At 39.2% G+C, this 25,501-nt stretch overlaps 2 protein-coding genes across 4 annotated transcripts; one reads left to right on the forward strand and one right to left on the reverse strand.

Annotated features, from left to right (window-relative positions):
- Nucleotides 1–323: 323 nt before the first annotated feature.
- Nucleotides 324–3,499, reverse strand: GPX8 (glutathione peroxidase 8 (putative)). Of its 3 annotated transcripts, none has more exons than XM_062513394.1 (3): nt 3,446–3,499; nt 2,414–2,549; nt 324–487 (listed from the first exon to the last, which is right to left on the reverse strand). In XM_062513394.1, the coding sequence occupies exons 1-3, from the start codon at nt 3,497–3,499 to the stop codon at nt 324–326; spliced, it is 354 nt and encodes a 117-aa protein (XP_062369378.1). The 3 variants fall into 3 exon arrangements, with proteins under 3 accessions (XP_062369378.1, XP_062369377.1, XP_062369379.1); XM_062513393.1 differs by having other exon boundaries at nt 2,414–2,675; nt 3,293–3,499; XM_062513395.1 differs by lacking the exon at nt 2,414–2,549 and having other exon boundaries at nt 419–487; nt 3,293–3,499.
- Nucleotides 3,500–6,978: 3,479 nt separating this feature from the next.
- Nucleotides 6,979–24,899, forward strand: CDC20B (cell division cycle 20B). Its single transcript, XM_062513964.1, is given in 19 exon segments — nt 6,979–7,219; nt 7,971–8,079; nt 11,949–12,055; nt 14,644–14,679; nt 14,682–14,747; nt 16,204–16,242; nt 16,245–16,303; nt 16,305–16,350; nt 16,353–16,398; nt 17,280–17,341; nt 17,344–17,368; nt 19,789–19,965; nt 20,072–20,083; nt 20,145–20,202; nt 20,410–20,421; nt 21,012–21,119; nt 21,122–21,139; nt 21,861–21,972; nt 24,718–24,899. Coding segments are annotated over 19 exon segments (1,515 nt in total).
- The last annotated feature ends 602 nt before the right edge of the window (nt 24,900–25,501 follow it).

Raw genomic sequence — 25,501 nt, forward strand, 5'->3', positions numbered from 1 at the left:
ATACTGAGTAATTTATTAATAAACCTTCTTTCTAACTATCTACCTGCTGGTGACAATTTTAATTAGCTCTTGTCAGCAATTCAGAAAAAGAAATCATAAACACCTCATGGAAATTGATGTTCCCTCCCTGCAAGGTACTGAGTGCCTTGTCATGTCAGTAATCTCAGTCATTCTTGAGGCCACTGCAGGAGCCAATCCAGAATTAATAGACAAATTGCAAACACCAATGCAAAAGTCTAGCAAAATCACCTGACGGTTTAGCTTCTAGCAACATTCCCCGGGAATGTAGAAAGGCTGTATATCCACGGTGTTGAAAGGCTTTTTCAGAGGTCTTCTCTTTTCTTCATGATAATCTGCCTGATTAATGATGTTACTTCTGGTTTGATACTTTCCATTGGCTCTTCGGGTCTCCAGAATTTCACAACTTTACCCTCAGGGCTGACAAGGTACTTCCAGAAATTCCATCGAGGCTCTTTCTTTGAAGACTCTGTAAGGATTAAATCAGATAATTTTAGTGACTTACACCTGGAAATGTGTCCAGGCCCTGCACTGATTATTTGACTATTTAAGATGAAGTAATCCCACCATACTCTTTGCCAATAATCTGGCATAGATTTACTGATTGCTCCTAATGGTCTGAAAAGATGGAAGTCAGTGATACTCCCCCCTCCTGTGAAACTGTTTAAGAGTTCCTACTTTTACTATGCTATACTTACTAGGGAAGAGGATAAAAGGGCTACATATTTATTCAGAGAATCCCCAGAGTTATGTCAGTTTTGGGAAGTGAGATGGGAGCAGGAAGTTGTACTGGTGATGGCTTAATTAGGCTGCTTTCACAGAAAGCTCCAGTAGATTTTGACTGAAGAACTCAGTGTTTGGTTGGGAGTGGTGCTGAACCCTAAACTGATTTTTTGAAGCAATGGATTGAAGTTTGACACCATATTTGGGCTGCTAGGGGACTATTTTTGCTCTAAATTATTGGACAGTGCTGTTGCCATCCTGTTGCGAGTAGTCACAGGCAGACAAGGGTAGTATAGCATGATGTTCAGCCTTCTGATTATCAAAACAGCAACATGAAGTAAACAGGAATTTCAATTGAAAATGCACAGGAAGTTAATGTGAAACGCAGGAATGCAGGAAGAGAAAAACTTTATTTCAGAATATAGAAGTACCAAAGCATCTTTCTCCCTCTTGGGGGTGAACAGCATGTCAAATATGAGAATGTTGAGTGAAATTTTTTTTCTTTATAGGTATCAATAGGTCTAACACTGATGGCACTGATACTTAGAATCTGAATTCATCATACACAGTGGGTGCCTTTGCTCTCTAGTCTCTTCTATCAAGCACTGAGAGAAACCACTCAATAATTCCACTGGACATCTAGCAACTCAGAGCGACAAACTTACCTGATGTTTTTAGTAGCATGTCTAAGAGGAGGTGGGAACAAAGACAAAATGGTGACCACTTAAATGATTCCTCAATAAAAATGATTTCTAATACATAGGCGGTATCATAGGGGATATGGGACATTAGTGTTCTGGGAAAGATTTCATTTAGGTATTGAAATAGTTTTATGACAAAGGGCACTATGAGATAGTGAAATAGACTCTGAAGGCAAGGAAATGGAACACAGGTTTAGGCTTTCTGCTATTTTATTTTCTCAGTAAAATGGTGTGTTAGAAAAGGGTTATGTTTAAGCTATTTTTTCTTTCATATATCAATATGGTTTAAAACCTGGGAAAAGCTCAGGAAAGTTCAGGCTTTTCAGGGTGGCTTTGAGTCTGTGAGATCTTTGGTCAACTGAAAGGAGAGAAAATTTCATTTTGCTTGTGAAAATATGAGGTTCTAAGTCTGTACATGATGCCTATATTAATGTGGGATTTTGCAGGCTAGGCCCTGAAGTTCACATGACAAATTAAGAAAAAACCCAGTGGTTATAATAACTACAGTATGTAAACCTGCTTTACAATACAGTTTACATAAAGGTACACACAGGACACAGCTAAAAATCTCATCTGCAACTGTTTAATTAAATTCTTCCAGTAATTTTATGACCCCCCATAACTATATTTTTGTCCATAAGAGAAGTCTTTTTGAAAATAAAAATCAAATACTTTGGAATGGGATTTTGTAGGTGTGTGTTTCTAGCTCTAACATTTCTAACAACATTGATGTTTCTAGCTGGGCTGATCAGAGTAGGCTGTTTTGATTAGCAGTGAGGAGAAACTGATGTTTTCAGGATGCAATTCTTTGGCCTGTATTTTTGAATATCCAAATTAAGGTGAGAGTAATTGTGTGCTGATTGCCTGTGTCTCTCCATAGACTTCAGTGTTTCCTGACAAAAACATGCAGCCTGGATTCAATGAGAGTACCATGGTTACAGAAAGCTGGATACGAAAAAGAAAACAGTTACCTATTAGAAATTTAAAGGCGGGATCTGCTTCTGATCCTAGGATCTTGATTTTGTGGAAAACAGGGAATGTTACTCCATAGTTTCCTTTGACAAAAGACTCTATTTCCTGGCTTGAACTGGGTTCCGATTCTCCGAACTGGTTGCAGGGGAACGCCAGCACAGTGAAGTGGGAGGGACCAAACTCTCTGTGCAGCTCTTGCAGTGCGATGTAATTTTTGTCTGTGTATTGGCAGTAACTGGCCACGTTTACAACCAAAGTTGCCTTCAGAAAAAGAAGTTGGAACAGTAAGGAAAAAGCCTATAGATGTTGTAGAGGTCACAATTAAATCTTAAAATGGCATTTCTCATTATCATGATGGTTCCTGTCAGAGGGTTAAACGTAATCTCTCTGATCTTAATTTCATTAAACAGACAAAGATCAAACCAGCTGGAGATATTTACTTTCAGACAATATGTTGTAAAAATATAGTAAACCGATAAACTTCATCTCACAGCTGTGTTTAAATATAAACATTTTAAAAAGCAGACATGCATATATTTAGGACATGCACTAAAGTCGTATTTACTAGATAAACTTCCAAAATCCAAACCCAACATTCCTAATTAAAATTAAAATCCTCTAATTTGCCTGTTAGGCTGTATTGGTCTATTCTAAATAATGTAACTTCTTTTCTTGATTCACTGGATCTAATACTAGATTCCTGGATCTGGCCTAGAAAAAATAAATCTTCTCCAGCTTACTGTATTAAGAACAGAAGTTTAGCTGCCAGAACAAATCGCTGCCAGATATTCCCATAACCAAACCTTTAATTTACCTAGAAACCTACACATTTTTTGTCAGTATGGATTCAAGATGGAAAAAGTGAAACAATAACTTACTTTCCCTCGGTACTTCTCCAAGGAAATGATCCTTCCTCGTGAATCCTTGACTTCAAAAGAATAAAAATCTTTGATTTTAGGTTTAAAAAACCTGAGTTGCAGCAGGCAGAGAATGGTAGTGCACAAAACCATTGACAGGAAGACAACAAAGACCCTGGCTTTGGGCACTGAGTATTTCAGAGCACAACCAGTTGTGAGAGGGTCCATTTTTTTGAAGCCTTTGGAGAGGAGCCTGGGCAGGCCTGGAATGTGAAGGAGGAGCTGAAACATGAGCCTCTCAGCTCGGGCCGGAAAGAACAAGCTGCTCATTTTTGTCCCTGTTGCAAAACAGCTACGGATCACAGTGCCTGCTGGGCTTCTGAGCTCTGGTGTAAAGTACTGGGATCTTTTGGGGAGGAAGGGGGAGGGAGAAGAGATGAAGGAAAAGGGTGTAGCTATCACCTAAGGAGGCTGACAGCTCTGTCCAGCTGACGTGTGTGGGATACTCCAGTGTGTGTCTGCACTGTCGGAGAGCTGCTGGGGCCAAGAGTGAGTTTGGGGTGCAGCTCCAGCACATCCCCTGGGACCCCCAGATGGGTCTGGTGGAGTTGTTCAGCAGGAGGCAGTTGTGTTATCAGGCGGACTTGGAGAAGCTGTTTGGGGGACAGCTGTTCAGGTAGAAAAAAGGCAGGATGACTGATACCATCCTGTTTACAAACTCAGCCCTGCATCTCATCAGCTGCTGTGGGATCACAGGCAGCTGTGTAAAACTTTTTTTTTAGCACACGGAGCAGAGGAAAACTCCCTGGTAATAGGCTGTCATAAAGGAAGATAATATCACGTGGAGCTTTTTTTGCAATGACAATGGGGATGGTAATGGAAAATTGGTTGCTTTCTTAATTGCTACTGGCTACCTGGCAACGAGCTGTACTGAGATGGTAAGATTGAAGGTCTGCATGAAAGAAGAGTTAGCTGAGAGTCCCAGGCATAAGCCAACTTCCAGTGGTGTTTTGCTGCTTGTAAATCTCTGCTTACTGTCTTTCCCTCCCAGTGCAAACCACCTTTGAAGAGTAATTTCTGTCCCAGTTGGTTTTGTTTGTCACCCTGATTTTTTGCTGCACTTAGACAATGCATTTTAAAGGATGGAAATAGAAGGGGCCTTCCTGAATGTAAAATTTGTAATGTGGTTGTTTCTTCGTTTTTAGTGACTTCAGTATTACTACCACTATCATTGATTCATACAATATCATAGTGATATGTTCATCCCTTTCTTATAATCTCTGAATAGCTAAAATCCACTTTCATTTTGTTTAACAAGACTATAGGAACAGCTTCACACCATTCTACATAATAGAGGGATGCTTGGGAAAAGCTGTTACTGTGAAATTTCAGTATTTGTATCTGAGGACAAGTTAGGCTTTGCCTCAGCCTGGCAGTGAGGCCTGTGAGCATGGTGTTTTGATGGTGGGAAAGAATACACACAGACCTCTGTGCTGAAATAAACAAAGCTGTACTCAGCAAGCACAGGTGGATAATGCTTGACCTTAAAGGCAAGAACAAATGTGTTTGGTTACAGAAAATCCATGCAACATCCCAATGTCTAAGCTACATCTCAGGTGTTTGCAATTTGCATCTAACATTATTTCAGAACTAAATAAAACAAACAAACAAAACTTAATATATTGTAATATTGGTGTACCTAATAACTACCCAGAAGCCCATTATATTAGCTGTGTCTCCTTTTGTTACTCTCAACTAAAACCTTGATCAAAATCTATCTTGAAAACAAAATAGATTGTTTGATGTTGTTTGGGCTCTTATGTTTTAAACTGTGACAGTTTTTCAGGTTTTATGGTTTTCTGACACAAATTACTCTATGATTGAATTTGAACAAAAGCAAATTTAAAAGCCAATTTAATCTTTACTTAGTATCCCTTAACATATTATGAAGTACAAGATAACATAAAAAATAACGATGAGTAAGCTGCAGTGGTGGTGGTAAGGTTCAGAAATCAGACGAGATCTAAGTCCTTTTCAAGGTGGGGGGGCAGAGAAACTGCCTGAACTTCCTGGTTCCAGGCAGAAGACAGGTGGGTTTGCCCAGTGTCCCTCTCTCAGGTGTCACCAGACTCCTAAACCTACGCTGCTGTGTGTCTGAGGGTGCTTTGGGTCCTCAAAAGCCAGTGACGTAGCTTTAGTGCATGAGTGACACAAAGCTGTATTTCTTCTTATTATTATTATTTTTCTTTTTTTAAAATATTTGTGTGTTTGTTTTGTTTTGTTTTTTCCCCTCTGCAACAGGTTTTCTGCGCCACCGTTGATTCAGCTGTACTTACCTGAACAGAAAGGTTTGTTTTGCACTATTTCCCCCGCCAGCTCGCTCTTTCTTTCTTGGCTCATTTGACCGTCTGCCGGAGCCGTGCTCAGCCCAGCATCCGCGGCTGCTGCTCCGGGGAAAGGGCACGGCAGGGCTAACCCCAGGGCGAAGGGACGGGCTGGCACTCAGCCTTGGCTGCCTTGGGTGTCTGTAGTCCTGTCGCCGTGCAGGAGGCAGGCTCGGAGCGGACAGGCGCTCCGGTGGAGCGCTCCGTGCCGCGGGAGCGCTGCCGGCACACGGCCGGAGGGGCTCCGCGCCAACACGGACAGAAACACGGCCCTGTGGAGAGAATCCTGGCCTCCGGCAGGGATTCCTGACACAGCCTGCGGCAGGGAACTTGTGCGAGGTGAGTGTCGGTGTTTCCCGTCTCCCGCTGCCGGGGCTCCGGCGGTGGAGACTGCCCAGACAGAGCAACCTCCAGAACAGCATCCTCTCATTTTATTTACACCGAAGTACTGGAGCAAGTCCAGAGGAGGGTAACAGAGCTGCTGATGGGTGTGCAGCACAGGTTCTGTGAGGAGCAGCTGAGGGAGCTAGGGGTGTTTGTCCTGGAGAAAAGGAGGATCAGGGGTGACCTTATCACTCTCTACAGCTGCCTGGAAGGAGGCTGTGCCCAGGTGGGGCCGGTCTGTTCTTCCAGGTAACCAGCGGCAGGACAAGAGGAAATAGCCTCAAGCCAGTACGTTTAGACTGGTCATTAGAAGGAATTTCTTCACAGAAAGGGTGATTAGACATTGGAATAGGCTGTCCAGGGAGCTGGTGGAGGCACCATCCCTGGAGGTGTTTAAAGGAAGACTGAGCGTGGCACTTGGTGCCATAGCCTATTGAAATAGGGGTGTTAGAGTATAGGCTGGACTCTATGATCTCAGAGGTCTTTTCCAACTGAACTGATTCTGTGATTTTCTCACAGGAGCATGCTGCTATCATGAAAGGAAAGCTGGGCCTGCAGTTCTCCTTCCCAGTGTACAGACAGCTTAGGACAGCAGGCCATACAGACAGATGACAATGAGTGGGGTGAAAGGAAAGAGGAAGAAACAGGTTTCATACCTGGATAAGCAGTGCTGGTGGCAGACTAGCATTTTTTTGCTCTGTGATGTGGGACACACATGAATGGGCTTAAGTTTCACTGAGCTGCAAGAGGGCACAGAGTCTGTACGAGCTCCTTTACATCTGGAAAAGTTATCAACAACTGGCAGAAGGGCAGGAGAGTTCATATAAGCCTCTTTCATTTGCTTCCTTCTGCTTATTCTTTACTGTATGAACAGCTTCTGCAGATCCAGCTATAACTGCAGAACTGGGATCAGTCTGCAGGCCTGGATTTGGTGTAGTCATGCTCACAGGAGAAGGAGCTTGCCTGGTGTGGTGGTTTCTTCTCAAATGCCTAAGGCTTCATGTATTGACAGAGGGACACCGCCCAGGGGACACCCACACGCTGCTCAGTCTAGAAGAGATCTGCTGGAGGGTCCTTCAGAGTGCAGACAAAACTTCCAGTACCCTGAGTCGGTTTGGAGGAGAGATGATTATAGGGGAGGCTGTTTCTCTCCATCAGCAACAGAGGGAGCTGATGAAACGTCGAATGAGACAAGCACTTTGAGAATGCAGACTCCTGCTTCCAGCAGTGCTAGGGGAAAGTGGGGAAGGGTTTGCGTGCTGCATGTCCACTAAGGACTTCCTGGAAGATGTAGGGAACTTTACACAGTTGACTTCTTGTTTAATAATTCAAATATTTAGAAAACGACTAAATCTTCTCCTGAGTGTTCTGGATATGTTCCTATGATGATGGTCAGAAAATGCAATTCTGTTTTCTACTAAGGAGAATACTAGATCTTTTCAGTAATGCATGCTCCGGTCTAGGAAATGCTGGCTCTAAACCAGTCTGAAGTCTTCCCATCTTCACTTTTTAGAACAGAAAGTTCTGCATGCTGCCTCTACAAGCAGTAATAAAAACCCGTGTGGTTCTGGGAAATCAGATGAGATTTTCTAACAAGCAAGATTCTCTGTAAGTAGTCAATAAACCTAAGGCTGGACATGAGCTGCAGTAGTTGACAGTCTTTCTTTACAAAGGGAACGATCAATCTGTTCATGTTTAGACATCTCTTTTAGGATAAGATGAAAAGTGCTGTAGAGATGTCTCTTCATCAGCAAAAGGAAAGCAGGCTTACTGCTCCAAATGTCAGTATTTGCACTGTCCCACTTAGTGTTCGGATCTCCTTTCTGAGTACTGCTCTTACACAATCAGTGCTATTCTAAAAAGTAATTGACAGCTATTCCTATGCATGTTTTTAAAAATATCTTTTTTCCATTAAAACATTTTTTTTCCAGTACCACCTCAGATGCCTAAGAAATGCTCCATCATGAAAACTACTCTACCAAGCAGTCATGCTGCAACAGCTTTGGAAGGAAGGAATAAGAGAAGAGCTAAAACAGAGAAGTAATATGTAAGTTATGCCATATGCAAATGCACAGATAGTATGTTTGCTTTTTGGGTGTATTTTTTACCTTGTCTTTGGCCTGGAATCAGTTATGAGAATACTACCTTTTTGACATGGATAACAGTAACATGAGAAGGTCCATTTAGGAAATGTCTGCTGGAGAAAAGTCAGTAGGATTTTTTTTGTCATTTATTTTATTCAGATTTTCTCTTCTTTCTCTAGGCTACTCTCCTGTAAAGTAAAATTGAAACTAACCAAATTAAGCCACCAAGATAGTTTTGTTACCTCTAAGGTAAAGTATATATTTTAAGAAATATGCATGAAGAAAATTAATGACTCAGTTTTCCATTTGCTTTAATAAGCACTGTGGTGAAGAAGATAATTGCTTCAGTTCTTCAGGACGTAGCTGATGATTTTGTCCAGCAGACAGAATGAGGTGCTATTGAAGGAATTGCCAAAGAGTTACGAAAAAGTTCCTTCCTGAGAATATTGTTGTGGAAATAGGTGGTTAGACTTTGATCAAAGCTGAAAGTACAAAAGGAATCTTCTTAACATATGGAACGAAGACCTCAGAACACTTCCTGTTTAAGTGTTATTTTCTATTTTTGTACATTTTATCAGTTTATTCTTCATAGTGAACACTGGCACACTATTTTTTTTCTTTTTTAGGCATTATCCATGCCTTTTTGGACCATAAATCTAAGCTTCAGCTACCCATCTTCATTAGTGAAGAAGTTTCTCTTCACTAGAAAGTTGATTTCTTCTGTGAAGCATTGGTACTTACGTCAGAAAATCTGTTAGCATAATATGACACTCAAAACCTCTTCTCTACTTTACTGCTATCTCCTTGTGACTGTTCATATATTAAGTTGGAACTTCTTAGTCAGCGATTACAGTTTCTACTGTTCTCTCCTTCCCTGGATTGCACCAGTTCCAAAGTTGATATAAAGATGTTAAGAGCTGTTTTCACATAGTTACCCCTTGGACCATAACTACGGAGTATACTTGCTTCTGAAATACATACCTAATGTATTTTTTAATAGCATTTTATAATCCTTAATTTATATTATTGGGAAGTTTCTGTGAGAGTAATAAGATGAACTACTAACAAAAGGAGGCAATGTCAGCATTGATGAATTAGGCTTGATGTCTGATGCTTTGTAATAGTGTTCTTGAATATCTCTGGATGTTGGAAAGAGACAATGCTTTTATACCATTCTGGGAAACCTAATTCTTGTGACATTCACCTAACTTTCTTAATAAATGAACTAGTCTTAGAAATCTTCCTTTCAAGAAGAAACAGTGCTTTCTTTCTTCCCACTCCCTCCATCAACTCAACCTCATCAGAGAACCAGTAAATTTTAGAGCTCTTGAAATAAACAACTCAATTGTTTTAATAGTCTTAGGCCTAGCCAACAGAGAAATTGAATGTAACTACACTTTTCTGGTGAGATGATAAGCACTTTCTATGAAGTAATATTCAGAAAACATTTTATTCTTAAAATGGAACATCTTTTAGAAGATGAGTACTTTTTTTTCTGTTCAAATGGAGTCATAGAATGATTTGGGTTGGATGGGACATTTAAATGTAATTTAGTCTAACCCCCCTGCAATGACCAGGGACATTTTCAACTAGATCAAATTGCTCAGAGCTCTGTTTAACCAGGCCTTGAATGTTTTCAGTGATGGGGTATCCACCACCTTTACAGGCAACATATTGCACTGCTTTACCACCCTCATTGTAAAAAATCTCTTCCTTATACCTAGTATCAACATCCCCTCCTTTAATTTAAAACCATTATCTCTTGTCCCATCACAACAAGCCCTGCTGAAAGGTCTGTTTCTTTTTCTTATCAGCTCCCTGTAAGTACTGAAAGGCTACAATAAGGACTCCACAGAGCCTTTTTTCCTTCAGGCTGAACAACCACGTCTCTCTCAGCCTCTCCTCAGACAAGAGTGCTGCATCTGATCATTTTTGTGGGTCTGCTCTGGACCCACTCCAACAGGTCTTTCTTGTGTTGCAGGGCCCAGAGCTGGACACAGCATTCCAGGTGGGATCTCACTGGAGTGGAACAGAGAGGCAGAAATAATCTCCCTTAATTTGCTGGCTGCACAGTTTTTGGACAGCCCAGGATACAGTTGGTTTTCTGGGCTATAAGTGCCCATTTCAAGCTCATGTCCAGCTTTTCATCCATTGGTGCCCCCAAATCCTTCTGGGCAGGGCTGCTCTCAATCTGTTCATCCCCCAGCCTGTGTTGACACTGGAGGCTGCTCTGAGCCATGTGCAGCACCTAGAACTTGGCCTTACAGAACTTCATGAGATTCATGTGGATTTTATGCAAACCTAGATTTATACTGTAACTCACAAGTAGAAGCTGAATTACAGCAAATATATTAAGAGTTCTAGATCCACAACTACAACCATTTCCTAAATTTTGATATGGACATCTTTGAAACACATTGTGGTGTGACCAAAACCTAAGTTCTTCCTAAAACCATATGAAAGTCAGTCCTGGCTAAACCCATATAAAAACCTACTTATCTTCTTAGATGTTGTAATAAATGACCATTTACTTTGTGCAGCCTGTTGGTGTAAAGTAATGGAATCTGTTCAGAATAGAATCTTCTCACATACCAATGAATGTGTGTGGTCTCTCTGTGGGCCAAAACATTACTTCTTTGTATACACAAATAAATTTTCCACAGAAATGTCTGCACTAATTTTAGAGGCACACATACCCATGCAATGTGATTAGCTTTCTGCCAAGTTGTCTGTAGAAATCACAGAAAATGTCTCTCAAAGCTGAAGGCCTGCTGAAGAACAGCTGGAATAGATAAAGGAGAAACTTTTCTATTTTCCAGTTATGTTTTTCTAAGACATTTCTTGCCTTGATCACAACAGGATTTTGAAGAAGAGGAACATGGACTGTGAATGGAAGGGCAGATTTCACAGACATTGGAGAGAAAGAATTCACTGATCTTGAGTGGCTGATAAAAACATCCACAGCATTTCCACATTGCTATATATAAATAATTACAAAACAAACAGAAAATCAGCATCAGAGCATTCTTTCCAGTAACCATTGTGCAGAAATGCATAGTACTAGGAACTGATGAAGATATTCCTGTCCTCTGTGAGCTGATCTGAGCCTTTGAATCTTGGTTAAGGAACTAATAATTCAGATCTCCCTTTCCTTATTTTTTGCTGCATCATGTCTTTCTTTCACACCCAAAGAAATGTTAATGTAATTTTTAAGATCGCATTTCTCAGAGATATCCTATAACTATTTTCCACTTTATGTTGTAGCACTGGTCTAGGGAATGGGATAATGGAGTCCAATGTCTGTGATCCTGGTTTGAGGAAGAGCTCTGACATCCAGGGTGTGTTATGCTGTAATCAATGGCTCTGCAGTGTATGCACCACAGAACTGCTCTTCTCTCAGAGATACTTATTGACAGCATCCAGGAAATCTCTTTGCAAGCTGGTAACATTAGTCCACATGCCAGTTCAGAAGAGAGCAAGATGTCATTAAAGTTTGACACATGACCCAGGTGGTAACTCCAGATCTACAGGTTTGGACCTTCTTCCACTGCTAAGGTGGCCTTGTTCAAACAGCTTTGTTGAAGTGTGTGTGACCATTAGCAGTGAATCCGTGTTTTTTGGCAGGAAAAATGTCTCAAGTCTCTCCAGTTAGAGCAATATGACTTGGATGTGATTTGATATTCTGTATTTGTTATTAATTTCCCATCCCAGAGGCAGGCTGTTTTAAGGCTTTTATGTAATAACTCTGAAAGGACTAAGAGTCCTATGATGGAATTGGAGTTATCCATGATAATGAAATGTTTTACAACTGACTTCTTAATTCAGTCATATTTTCACATCAGCTTATCTTCCAGTGGTCCCAGAGGCTGTATATAGCATTGCAGAAAGTGGTGATGTGAAGGCCTAGGAAAATACTAGTTGTGCCTGGAAAGGTATGTTCCAATATAGCAAAAATTTTCAGGCACATGAACAATAAGATGGTTCAGTCTGCATCTACGCAGGAAAAGCAAGTGCATCTACCTCTTCCAATCAGTGTTGCAGAATAATACTAAGGGGCTGAGAGCTGCCTGTCCAGAGCTATTTCTAGAGTTCTCTGAACAGATAGTATTCCACCACTTTCAGTGTGGTTAATTCCTAGTATTTTACCTGTCTCTCCTTTGGCCCCCATCTGATGCACTGGTGGCCCTAAAAAATTAATCTCCCTTCAGCTTTTCAGTTTCAGAATGCTACAAAAGTATAGGGTTGTGCTGTGGAATGGGCGGGGTATATATATATACTGTGTACACTGTTGGGTACATGACAATGCAGGGCATGCACAGATAGTGGAGTTTTGTTACTCTTGCCTGTAGGGAAAAGTCAAACTTTTCCTATCACTGCTGCTGGGTTCATCTGTGGGGGAGTTGATTAATTTGCTGCATAAAATATCCTGTGAATGAATCAGGCATCAGGGAGTGTGAATGATCAAGTGATTTGAAAATGGAGAATCTGAAGAGATAACCTGTGAAATTATACAGGCATTCCTGTACTTATTTGAGTGTGAGTCAGTTCATTAAATATCAGACTAATATTTTGGTGTCTTCTGTCTTGGACAGATGATTTCTTTTGGTGCTCTGGCTATTTCTGTTTTTGAACCTGGATTTCAGCACCTGTAGAAGAAGTTGGGGTTTATGTGATAGATTTGTGTTTTCTTTCATTGCTTTCCTCAGTGTAGATTAGCCTCATTTCAGAGCAGTTAACGGCAACAGTATAGGGATAAATCACACAGTTTTTTTTCCCTTGATGACAAATAAATATAGGCTTTAAGAATACCAGTTTTGATGCCACCCACCTACTTGCAAATTGAGCAGTTTGATGGGACAGTACTGACTACTTATCACTTCCTAAGTCTCATTTTGAGAATTGACACAAGCTTGTAACAGCCAAAATCTTATCAAAAGTCAGTGATATTCACCAGTATCCAGGCAAAATAACAAACCAGCACAATGAAATTTAATTTCCAATCAGAAAAAAGCCTGTTGTGTATATTCATGGGCCCATGAAATAGATGAATAGACCTGAAAGGATAATCAGTATGATTTGGGGTAGATTAATTACTCGTAAGAGAAAAGAATCCTGAAATGAGTTAGAGATTATTTCATCTGTTGCTATTTCATCTTTTTGCATAGTACCAGCTACCAACAGTTAGAGAGAAAATTACATACAAAGTTTCAGAAGAGTTTCCATTAATTCAATATTGCAATTAAGTGCCTTAAGTTTCTTGAATTATTTTACATGTTGGGATTCAGAAAACCATTGTAAAATTTTCAAAAGTAGTGAAAAATCTAGATATTAGAAATACAATTTTCCTGTACTACAAAGTCTCAGTTAGTAATATTAGATCTTTTTAGAATTAGAATGCAGTGTTACAAATCCCACTGTACAGATCTGAGGTTGTTCCTGAAAACCTTCTTAATGGCTTAACCTCTCAAAATTTTAGACACATAGGAAAATAGCTGTAATCTACTTGCTCATCTTCAGGGAGAAGGAATGCCACAGCTGAGAGGGGAACCATTTGCTGTCTGTCCAATTGAATTTTGGAATAGCAGAGGAGGTTAGAGACAGAGTATGGAAGAGATATGGTGTAAGTTTTCTACAACTGCCATTGAAATTTTATAAGGCATGTGAATGTGTATACTTACAGAGTACAAATACTTTATCAGTGTTGAATTATTTTTTGAACAGGAGAGGTTAGTTGTAGAGATAACTATCATCTTCTGCCCTTGAAACTTTTAAGTCTCGTAGTTACTACTCTCTGGGAAATAATTTGAAGCAGTAAATGAAAACACAGAGAAAATTGCAGAAATGTGGGTCTTCAGCATTCTGCTCTGCACACTATAGCAATATAATTTCTTATATATAAAAATCTAGCATTAAATGATTCAAAATGCTGGCTTTTTTAAAACAGTGCTAGGAGTCTTTGCAGCCTAATATAGACAAAGATGATTCTTCCTTCTCACACTTGCATCGGCTTTTGTTTCTCGTTAATGTGCTGTCGTGAGCTTCATGAGGTGTGATCAAAGACTGTGTGTTTTAAAACCCTTTTCCTATGGTTAGGTGCCAGTGGGGTAGCTATCTGGGGGGGGGGGGGGGGGGGAATAAACACCAGAGAGTAAAAGAATTAATTATTGTATGAGGGAGTTTTGGAGCGGGAGAACACACATGACAAATTCTGCTACTAGCAACTTCTGATAAAAACAAAGGCAAAAAAGAAGAATAAAACCCACCATGCTTTGTATTAAACAGTGGTACAATTTAAACAAAGCATAGTGGAGCCTATTCTCAGTTTTAGCTGACTGAATGCATGAAGGTTTGAAAAAGCTGGTGAAATGTGGCTCTTACCTAGTTTAGTGTGCCTAGTGTTTTGAGCCTACCCAGGATAAATTCCGCCTTTCAAGCCTCCTCTGAACTGTGTAGAGACAAATAGAAAGGCTTAGGCCTTAGAAAAATTACTGATTTGTGTGTGATGAGTCTTCAAATACAGGATGTCAAGAGGGGACCCAAAATGAGCTTAGAAGTGTTATCAGCAGTCCACACCTTTGCAGCAAGAAGTGAAACTTCATATTGCTGCCTGGTGCAGTGATTATTGTAAGTTAGTTCCTCCAGTGTGCTGTTTTTTTGCAAAGACTGTGAATTCTTCTGTGTATTTCAAGAAAGATGGTGATGTGTCCCCTTTACATAAAATGGAATCACTGCAGGATATAACTCTCATACAACTTCCTTCAGCTGTAGATCTCAATGCAACTTACAGATCAAATAAATCTACCTCCACTTAAAATTAAGTTAAATGTTTCAGCAATCAGCCTTGGCTGTCTAGTAGCCAGTAACCACAGCAGCAGTTTCATTGAGTGGACTTTGAAATATCTTGTTTTGGAAGACAGCAGTGACATCGTTTGTGGTTTAGGTGACGCCTTCTAAATTCTCACTCATGTCTTTGTTGGTGTAATAGGCAAAAAAATGAAACACAAGTTACACACATAAATCTCAGGTTTGAAGATTTTGAGCTTTTCAAAATTTTTTGAGATTTTCAAAAGATCTAACAAAGTGTTTCTGTGTTATGTGTTTATAATTGTCCCTGGGAAGAGTTTTTCAGCATGCCTTTGTGAGTGTTCATGTCCATGAACAGGAAAAAGGTTTATTGGTATGATATACACTGATAATGCACAAGTTATGTCCCAAGAATGATGACATTAACAACACTGGTCTATGGAAACGATTTCTGCTGCAACAGTCAGGTCTATAATTAAACAGGCTGATGGATTCAGCTGTTCTCCAGAGAGATTTTAGTTATCAAAAAATTATGCCAGACCTTGGATTATGGTAGCACATTCTGTGCTTCAGGAGTCATGCAAAATGAAAATGTCCTGGTTTGGTATTCGATGTTGTACACCATCTTCTTCTGACCTACATAACATAACAGTGTGTTCTGAAGCTAATTATTGCAGTTATTTGCTTTGCAAGTACAAGGTGCTCAGTATCAGGGACAAAGGAAGAGTACTCCCAACGTACATTTACTGAGCAAGCCCTGAAGATGAGGAGCAGAGTTTCCTCAATATTTTTTTTTAAATTTTCTCTACCCTCTGCAGGGTAAATGTCATAATTAACTCAAAGATGGTGGACTAACTGTACCATATAGACTGTCCTGTGTCTTTCTTATTGACAAGAATCACCTTGGAACAAAGGTGTCTTTGGATTTGTATCTGTTGGAGAAGGAGCCTCATTTCTGGTGGAAGAAATTAGGGTGAGTGATCTGACAATGTAAAATCCAGGGTGACAGATTAAAAAAATCTAGTGGGGAAACTGTAACTCAGGCGCTGCTGTGCAAATATACATATTTGAGCAGATTAGACTTACAAAGACTTTGGCTTCTCAGATATATTCTCCCTCATGAAAGTGGAGTGCTTGCCAGTAAAGGAAGAATTAAATAGAAGAATTCTTGGCATGTTTTTCCATAGTGCCTCTCCCCCAAACCATACTGCCCCTTACCCCAGCTTATTATATACAGTTTTTTTTTTTGCAGTATTTTTTAGTAGCTTTCTTCTAGAGCTAAACATGCTGGGCTGGAGCCTTGAGAATCTCATTGCATCACTGTAGGACCTGCTGCACACATCTGGAATGGATGAACTCTTCAAGCCCTTGAAAGCCCTTGATTCAAATTTGAGTTCCAAACACATTTCATGTCTGGCTTGGATAGAAAAGGAGCATGCCTTGCAATTTGCACCAGTGATAAAGAAGTGCAAGTACTAGTTAACTTACCTTTTATCAGTCTCTTTCAATTTTTAGGTACAAAGTGGCTACCAAACTATTTGATACTGTTTTCTTTTTTTATTTGTTTTGTTTTTGTTTTGTTTTTGTTTTTGTTTTTGGTTTTTTAGGGAAACAAATGGAAAATATTGACTAAACTTCAGAAGAACTCTGCTAAAAACATATGTAGTACTTCCCAGTATCATATTCCACATAACTGGACATCCAGAATTAGCTATATGTAATGGAGCTTCTAAAACAAAAAAAAGCTGATGACTGAATTAATGATTCAGCTTTCCAGTGACAACCAGATTATTTTTTCCATCAGTAAGAGGAGCTCTCATTAAAGTATTTTATTCAGCAGGGGTTATGTTTTTCTTGTATGTCTTTTGCTAGGATCACTCTAGCAGTCTTTAGAGTTCAATTCAAAACTATCCTTATAGTTTCACATTTGAGAACTTAACTTCAGTCTGGTTTTATACATATATCTGAACCTGCTCTTATGTGACACTACTGCTAACAAGAGGATTTTGTGTGACTTTAGCTGAGGTGCTAGATAATAGCTGGCCCTACCTGCTGCAGTCATGAGTCAGCAATCTGAAGGTACTGAAGTACAGTGCTTCCATGTATGAACTCAAAAAGATTGACATATAAATAAATATGTACTTCTTCAGTTCAGTCTGACTTCTGGATCACTGGTATAGGTGTAGAAATTTGGAAATACTCATTGTCTTACATTATGAAATAAATGAACTTGAAGTTTTCCTTATGTCAATTCAGAACTGAGGAGTGGCCAAATTGTAAACAAATGAAGGGAAAAAAATTTTCCTTCTTCTTGCTGTCAAATTTTTATTTCTTGTTTGCTTTGGATTGACTGTTGTGGAACACTGAAACCAGAAACAGGCTGAGAAATATGTTTGCCCACCTGTCTGTAATTGGAGCTGGAATCATTGTATTCTGAGCAGGTGAGTAATAAAGGCTATTCCCAGAAAGAGCCTTGCTGCTTTTACTCAGGCAAATGTCCCATTCATTTTAGCTGATTTTTTTGGCTTAGTTCAAATGGGATTTACCTATTCCTGCATCTCTCATCCATCTCAGAAATCATTTGTAGATTTATTGTATGACAGGAAACCAGCCAAAGAGGATTTAACCTCTTTCTGCAGTCTCTATTTCTTATTCTTCTTCCAAAAAGCTGTCAACATTTGCAGAATTTCATTATGATTTGGAGACTGTGACTCTGGTTTTGTGCAAAGCCTGAGCTTGAAATTGTTTTGTCTCCAGTGGGTCTGAACTTCAAAAATCATGGTCTGCCCTGTGCTGGGGAGACAGTATGTAACTTAGGTGGCCCCCTCCTTTGATTTCAAATGCACTACAAAGCACAGCTCTGAAGAGCTGCACACCCCTCTAGCCGTGTATCTGCTAGGAAAAGCCAGCTCATTGCCATCTAGAATCCAAGAAGGGATGGAGTGGTTGAACTTTGCATTGTCAAGGGTGTATTTTATAGTAGCAAGTGAATATTTTGTATTTAGGTATCATTTCAGTATGTGGGCTCAGACAACAAAGATCAAATGTACTTCTGTGGGTTTTTTTCATACCACTTTCTGTTTCAGATCTTTTGACTCACGCATGAAGGGGGTGAGGAGAGATTTGTGTGTGATGAATACTTCTGTTATTTTAAAATCGTGTTCTCTTTTACTTAAATGGAAAGATAATAACAAGGGTAGACTGACTTAATTGTTAAAATTAAACCAGAGTCTCTTGATAAGAACAGCAGTGGTAGATTCGGTTTTGATTTCACAAGATGCTCTGGTTGTGGTTGTATGAGGTCTACAAGGTAGAGGTACAAGGAGGTATAGGCATACCAGCTGAACAAACAGTTAATAAAATGCAGTTGCAATTATACTGTGTGGGTTAGGTTACAAGGATGCAGGTATAACATCCTTCCAGTGCCAAGTGGCATAACTTCACAACAGTAAGAAATAATTTTGGTTCACATTTCCTCTTGGCCAAAGCAGTGAAAACAACAGGAACTTTGGAGCAGAAATTGATGATAAAATTCAGTATGAACGTGTGAACTACACTTATGGCTGATGCATTAGATTGAGGTAACATTTATTTCTTTTTCTAGGTTTGAAATTAACCAAATAATTCCAATATTAGGGCAGAATTAAAATAATTGTACAAGGAGGAAAAAAAAGACATGGAATTAATGTTAATTTATGCTAAAATTAGAGCTTCATTCTTACACTACACTTCACAGTGGAAGTTTCCAAAGAATCAGTTGACTTTGGGATTATATTGTAATTGTTGTGGTCAAAAATAATCCAACAGCACATCATTATGAATATGTAAATAAATTTCAGTACCATAAAGACCATTTTACAAGCACTCTTCTTACAATAAGTCAGGTTTGTGTATGCATTTTTAGTGCTTCCACGTAACTCAACATGTATGTGAAAAATCTTTAAGAGCCAATGTGGGAAAGTCTCCAGTTACTAACCCTTAATAAATTAATTGAAACCCTTAAGTAAGTCTATTGCAGTGATGTCAGATACCTGTTTCTCAGATACCCGGAAGGATTGTATTGAACTTGCTGATTTTTTTTTCAGTGTCATCACACCAGTTATATGGATGAAGAGCAGGAAGCTCTTCTGATTTTTTGTAGGATAAATGTAAGTAATATCCATAAAAATCGGTAAGATACATTGCAAAGTATTTTCAATATTATCAATTCAACTCCCCTATTAATGTGTAAAAGCCATGTCAAGGAGCAACTTAAACAGTAGCTGTGCCTCCAGGCAGGGTATTCCTTCCTTCCTTTGGTGGCTGATGACACTGGTTGTAGAACAGTGAAACCATTTCCTAACAAGCAGATAGTGCAACAGTGTCAAGCTGTGCAGATCTTCCTAAATCTTTGGAATGGGAGGGAGAAATTAAGCAAAGGAAGGGACAGAACCAAAACACATGATAACTTGCTAGGAATCCCTTTAGCAATTTTACACTGCCTCTCTTCTGGGTGTGGAGTCATACCTGGCTTTGGCAAAAATCACCTTGTGAAAAAGATGTTTCATGAAGAACAAGAAATAGTTTTCATTAAATGGTTCAGCAGTTGAACAGAGTGTAGGTTAGTGGCATACACTATGCTCATGGAAAAGCAACTTGAGACAGCAGGGGTTCTGCCCAGAATGGAGCTGCTTGGCTCCTTTGTGTTGTCAGTCACCTCTTCAATCAGGGTGTGCATTTGTGTTTCCTCCTACTGAAATGCTGTTGTTCTGCTGACGCGTTTCACTCTGATGTGGTTTGCTTCTGAAGAATCATTGGTGTGATGAAGTTGCTTTTAATGCTGCATTGGCATTAAACCCATGTTGCCTTTTCTCCTCTGCAGTGGTTTACTGTTAGGATCTATCCTTCACTGTGATGTTCAGGTTGCTCAGCACCATGTTGGGATTTTCTGTCAAAACGGGCAAAGCATTTGCAGCCTGAAATTGTCATTAGCCAACTTGTTGCTGGCATCTGGGTCTAGGGGTGGTATATTGAATATCCTTATTGAATTCCTTTCTTAGCAGTTAAAGTATATGAAAAAGGCATATTGCTCAGGAAATTTTTAAAATTATCACCTGATGACGATTAGCTTCTTCTGTCTGTGATGCAATTAATTTTAACGCCAGTTCTCTTCATAGGTAAGTTTGCAAGGGCTTTGATACTGGATTGGTAGGCCTTTGTAAACATATTGCCAAACAGAAGTAATGTTTATCACATTCTCTTCTATCTACGTACCTTTACAGAAAAGTTTGGTGCGGTAATACTTACAAGTTTGCAAACAAGATATTTCAATTTTTGGAGTTTTGGAAAACTACATCTGCTGCAATTAATTTCATATTTGAGGTTCCTTTTGTCCTTCTGCCCATATTTTCATACCATTGTTGGTGACAAATAATTTGAAGAAGGAAATTTTAAATGAAACAATTTACGATTCTTTGTCTTTATGTAATCCCTGTCTGTGCAGGAGATAGATCAGGTAAGAGTAGTAAGAGACATATTATATAATAAAAGAGTAATTTATATATTACTCTTTATATAATAATAAGAGTAATAAGAGAGTCCAGATTCACAAATTGTCCTCCCAAAAATATTTGAAGCCAGACTGTAGTGCTGGGGTTAAAGGGTCAGGGAAATTTATTGAAACAGGTGGAATTAAGTCTGAGAAGCCTTTTTTTCAGGTAGATTCTGGGCCTTAGGCATACCCTGGAAGTTCGCTGGGAGAAGCCAGGTCTCTTGTAAGCCCTGTAGGCCACTTTGCTTAGACTAGTGTGATGGCTTGGCTTAGGCAGGAAGACTATCCTGCTCAGTTCTTCTGGTACTGAGCTGTGAGTCTGTGGCCTCTGAGGGGCAAGCAGAGAAGCTAGGGTTTTATATGTGGGACAGTGTAGGCTATGAAACAAGGGCAAGAGAAGCAGCATTTGAAGTTTTGGGATCCTACACTGCCCTGAGTGTACATTCCGGGTGCTTGTAGTTAATTTTAACAACTAGACTTCAGGATAAAACTCCTCTGTTTTTCCAGCTAACCTCTTAATCTATTCTGGCATCTGCTTTCTCTTTATTTTTTAGGCTATGACCTGGTGTTCTTGGAAGTCAAAAGTCCTTGCTACAGGAGATGGAATGAAAGATGGGATTTTGTGTGTCTGCAACATGAATTGTGAGAAAACCATTCAAAGTATGCAATTACAGATTCACAGGTGAAATGATGAAATGTCTGCATATTTAGGCTATGCTCTTTTTGTATAGTTGTGCTTATTTGGCCAACTCCCACAGACTTTGAGCGTGGTTCTGCAGTAAGAGGAGCAGCAGGATTTTCTCTGGATGTACAGTTATGCTACATTCAGCACTACAGTGTATGACTGACTTAGAAGCAGTTTGCTGTTTCTCGTTCACCACTTCTGTCTCCATGTAGAAGTGATTAAAGAGGAGATAGTCTTGAAGCCAGACACTTTTCATCATCTTTCCTTGCTGGCAATAATAGTTTTGGCCAGAACTCTAAATGTGGAGAGAGTTGAAGGGGAAGAAATATTCCCAGAGCATTGGGGTGAAGAGAGGTGTAAGAGTCAGAGAGAAAACATCTGTCTCTGGAGTGTGAATATTAGGAGACAGAGGAACAGGTTCTCAGCTGTAGTAAAGCAGCATAATTTGGTTTCCTGGAGCTATTACAACTTAGCTGAGGATGTGTTTTGAGGGCTTTGGTGTTTTACCAATAGGCTGTTACCATGTTTAGATAGGACAATAAAGCAACTGTACTTTAAAAGAGTTGAAAATAATTATATGATCCTTCTAAATAAAGAAATACTTTGCTGGGACTGTTTCTCAGTAGCTTGTTTAAACATTGTAGATTAAATTTTAAATCACTGTATTCTGTATGTTCAGCCCTTCTGAAAACTAAAGCAGAATTTTAAATTGCATTAGATTTCTTCATTACTCTGGTTACCTAGTGACCTGATGAGGGGACAAGGTCTTCCTGGATATCAGATGAAAATATGGGAGTATCCCATGCTTGTCAATTAATTAGAACTTAAGGCAAATATTTCAGTTATTTATCTGCCAAATCAGTCTGGTTTACAAGTGCATACTTTATGTAAAATAAAGAGCAGTCACCTACCCATTTGTGTTCATATGCACAATCCTGATCTGTGGGAGTGTAAAAGCTGACTTATTAAGACTATGGTATAAATTACTTCTGGGAAATTCCTTGTTTTTAATGATGGGATTCTTTCCTACAATTCCTAAGGCCGTGACAGGTGCAGGGTTTGTATTTCCACTTCTTCCTAAGGCTGATTAGGCCAGGATTGAATGTGCTAATGTCAGGTTGCTTCCAATGTATTCTGGCTGATGACCTTCTAGACAACATAAACCAAAGGTGACTATTTTTGCATTTCGTGATATGAGGATACTGAACCAAATGAATCAAATGATGTCTAAACCAAATCTCCACGTGTTATTTAGACATGTCTGTGTTTTAATGAAAGATTTTGCTGTGAAGAAAGGCAGTGCAGAGTGTTTCTCCTGTACCCTGATGACTGCCAGAGAAAGTGGAGTTTCCTTACGTCTCTGTATTGTTCCATAGTACTGTAGGGCTACACTGTGTGCAGAGGTTGTTTCTTGCTACTAAGCTTCCTTGTCTCTGGTGCTGTTCATGAACAAAAAAGACTATATCATTGCTACACAGACATATTCCTGCTTGTGAAGACTCCTACTAACTTATTATAAGCAACTGAATATTGGAAAAATTTGTGGATCTATCAAAATATGGTCACAATTAATTCTGCAATGGGTGATTTTAACTTAGATTGTTCTAAGTCAACCTCAGATACTTTTAACCATGTAAGTTTTACAACCGCAGAAATGATCTGACAAATTGTAACTGAATTTCATTGTTTAAGCCTCTTGTGAATGTTGAAGACCCCAGATAAGGATGAAGACCCATCAGTACCAGTTGACCACTTTAGTAATTAAGGTTAACTGTCATTTAGCATACTCATTATTGAAAGACAACTGAAAGACAGTAATCTTTTTATAGCAGTGAGTTTGTTTCTGAGATACTTCTGATAGAAATATTAGAGTAATTTGCTAGAAAAAAAAGAATAATTTTGGCTGCAATGTCCACTCCTTAGAAAACATATTGTAGATTAATAAAAACATACAGGCAAGCAAAATATATAATTGCTTTGAAAACTACCTGGCCTGAATATGATCTTGAAACAATGAAATAAACCCAGAAAACTGTACTCAAACCCCATGTAAATAAATAATTTCAGCTTGTCTGATTTCTCCCTATTGCCCTCAACTGCTTTTTGACTTTTGATTAATTGTTTATCAAATTTCAGTTGGTGTTGTGGATAGTTTTGGGTGCCTCCAAAGCTTACAACTCAAGATCATCCTTCAAAGTCATTACAGACACTGAACAGACACAGCATAAAGAATTCACTGAGTTGTAAACTCTTGGTCCTAAATATTGGAAAAGATTCTGTACATTTCAATAACTTGAGAAGGAACAAAGCTAGAAAACTGATCTCTGCTCAAAAAAACTTAGTAGTGTTGAAATTCAAATCACAAAGTTTAGGAGGAGCATACGTAGCTCAGCTACATGACAGCAGGTATTTGCATATAGTCACAGTGTCTCCACAGAGCCATTGTATCAGCTTCACAAATTAAGGGCAGACTTCCCATTGGCAGGAGTCCTGTGGACTTTACAGCTCCTTACATGTTTCTCCTTGTAGCATCTTGAACTAGAGCAATGCCATTCTCTTGTGTATATGGAGAACTCGGGTTCTAGTGATGGGAAGATACAGGTCACTCACATTCATTTAAACTGGTCACACATGACTTCTTACTTTCATGCTTCCTTTTAGGATGTGGTTTATCTGATCTGCTTTAGAAACTATTACTCAGAAGATTTTTTTTCATCTTGGGGAATTAGCTTACCAGTGTGATTGTCAGTAACTCACCCAGCCAGAAAAGACAAAGTCCAGTAACTTCAAGGAAGAGGTCTTCAAACTTTTCTTGTTGCTATTTACCTAAAAACCTCATGTTTTTTTTTTCCTGGTATTGGCACAGCTGTAAAAGATACAGGAAGTCTATGTCAGAGCAATGAGGTAAATGCAGCTCTTGAGAGTCTCAATTTAGTTCCAGACTCTTTCTACCCTCAGTTCAAATTCAGTGGCTGTTTGTGGGTGAGAGTTTTGTACAACCACAGTAATAAGTTTTGTACATTCTTCGTGCTGCTAGACTGGGGAGCTTTCTGCTTTCTGTGTGTAGCTCCCAAGATTTACTGCAATTGCAGACAAACTCAAAACACAATTCCACTAAATGGCTTAGTGGAGTCCCTGTTGAAACATCTCCTTAACAGTAATAACTGAGCAGCTGGAGACAGAATCTTGTTATTGTTGGATCAGCTGCTGCAAACTGTCTGCAAGGTCTGTGCAGCCAGATGAGAAAGCTCAGCAGTGAGAGACATTACCAAACACAGATGGGACTGATGTTGTGGATGCATGGAGAACAATAGTTCAGGTTCAGCATGTTCATTTGACAGAAATGCCTCCTCAAAGTGATGCAGACAGTTAAAGCCTACTCCCTATTAAGAATATATTTCCTTCAGCTCCTTAATATGAAAACAGTTAATAGAGGATGACAACTTCTCACATCCTATGCAGCATGTTTCTCTGCTGCAGAAAAGTGGAACAAGCCATAGTGTGGGTGGTGAAAATGATTGGCATAATCATTGTAGAATTCTGGTGTTTCTTTTCTCTTGTACATATTTTTTTTTGTCAAAAATGGAGAGTCTTGCATATAACCCTGAGCCCAGACCAGAGAAGGCTGCTTTCTGTTCCAGTGGATGGGATGTCTGTGAAAAGAATATGGGTCTGGAGGAGCATGCACAGCAACAAAGCTGTTCAAGAACAGTTATTTAAGCTCATTCTTGTGACTTTTTTTCTTGAAAGCCAGTGATTAAAATGTATTTGGCCCATTCAATAATTCAAAATATGTGTCTTCCTTCCAATGGAAACATGGCAAAAGACAGTGCAATTTATTTAAGAGAGCAAATTTTTCTTATCAGTTTATTATGTGAAATGTTAGTGGCTTATTTTACCCTAAAGGAAAAATATTCTAACTCTGAAGCATACTGCCATGTATATTTTAATTCAATTAGCAAACATGGAAGGAATCTGACCTGTGTAAAACACCAGTATTAAGTGTTAGGCCTGCTTTAAATTTGATTATTGCAATAAATTTTACATTATCTTAGAATCCCCATTGGTAACCACATACTAGTTGATGAACATTGCCTTGAATCATCCAGAGACTATGATGAGCAGAGACCAATTCAGGGGTCTGTATTGCTCTATGTATCACATAAATTGTTGTATGGAATCTGTCTAAATACTCTTAGAATTCTAGGCAAAATATGTAACTAAATAGAAATCATTTACAGGGAATTGTTTATTGTTTTCATAATGGTAATGACAGCTAGCATAATTAGGAATCCATCTTTGCTGGATTTTTACTGGTTTCCTTTCCTTAAACCCACCCACTCTATTTGACAATGATTG

Source organism: Cinclus cinclus, chromosome Z (assembly GCF_963662255.1).
Source record: "Cinclus cinclus chromosome Z, bCinCin1.1, whole genome shotgun sequence".
NCBI lineage: Eukaryota > Metazoa > Chordata > Aves > Passeriformes > Cinclidae > Cinclus > Cinclus cinclus.

What these genes read in the sequence shown, in the direction of transcription:
- GPX8 (XM_062513393.1), bottom strand. Translation starts at nt 3,499, where the DNA reads ATGGACCCTCTCACAACTGGTTGTGCTCTGAAATACTCAGTGCCCAAA. An exon ending in TGGAGAAGTACCGAGGGAAA is followed by an intron (nt 2,676 to 3,292) that starts GTAAGTTATTGT and finishes CTTTTTCTGAAG; the next exon opens with GCAACTTTGGTTGTAAACGT. An exon ending in CGCCTTTAAATTTCTAATAG is followed by an intron (nt 488 to 2,413) that starts GTAACTGTTTTC and finishes TAATCCTTACAG; the next exon opens with AGTCTTCAAAGAAAGAGCCT.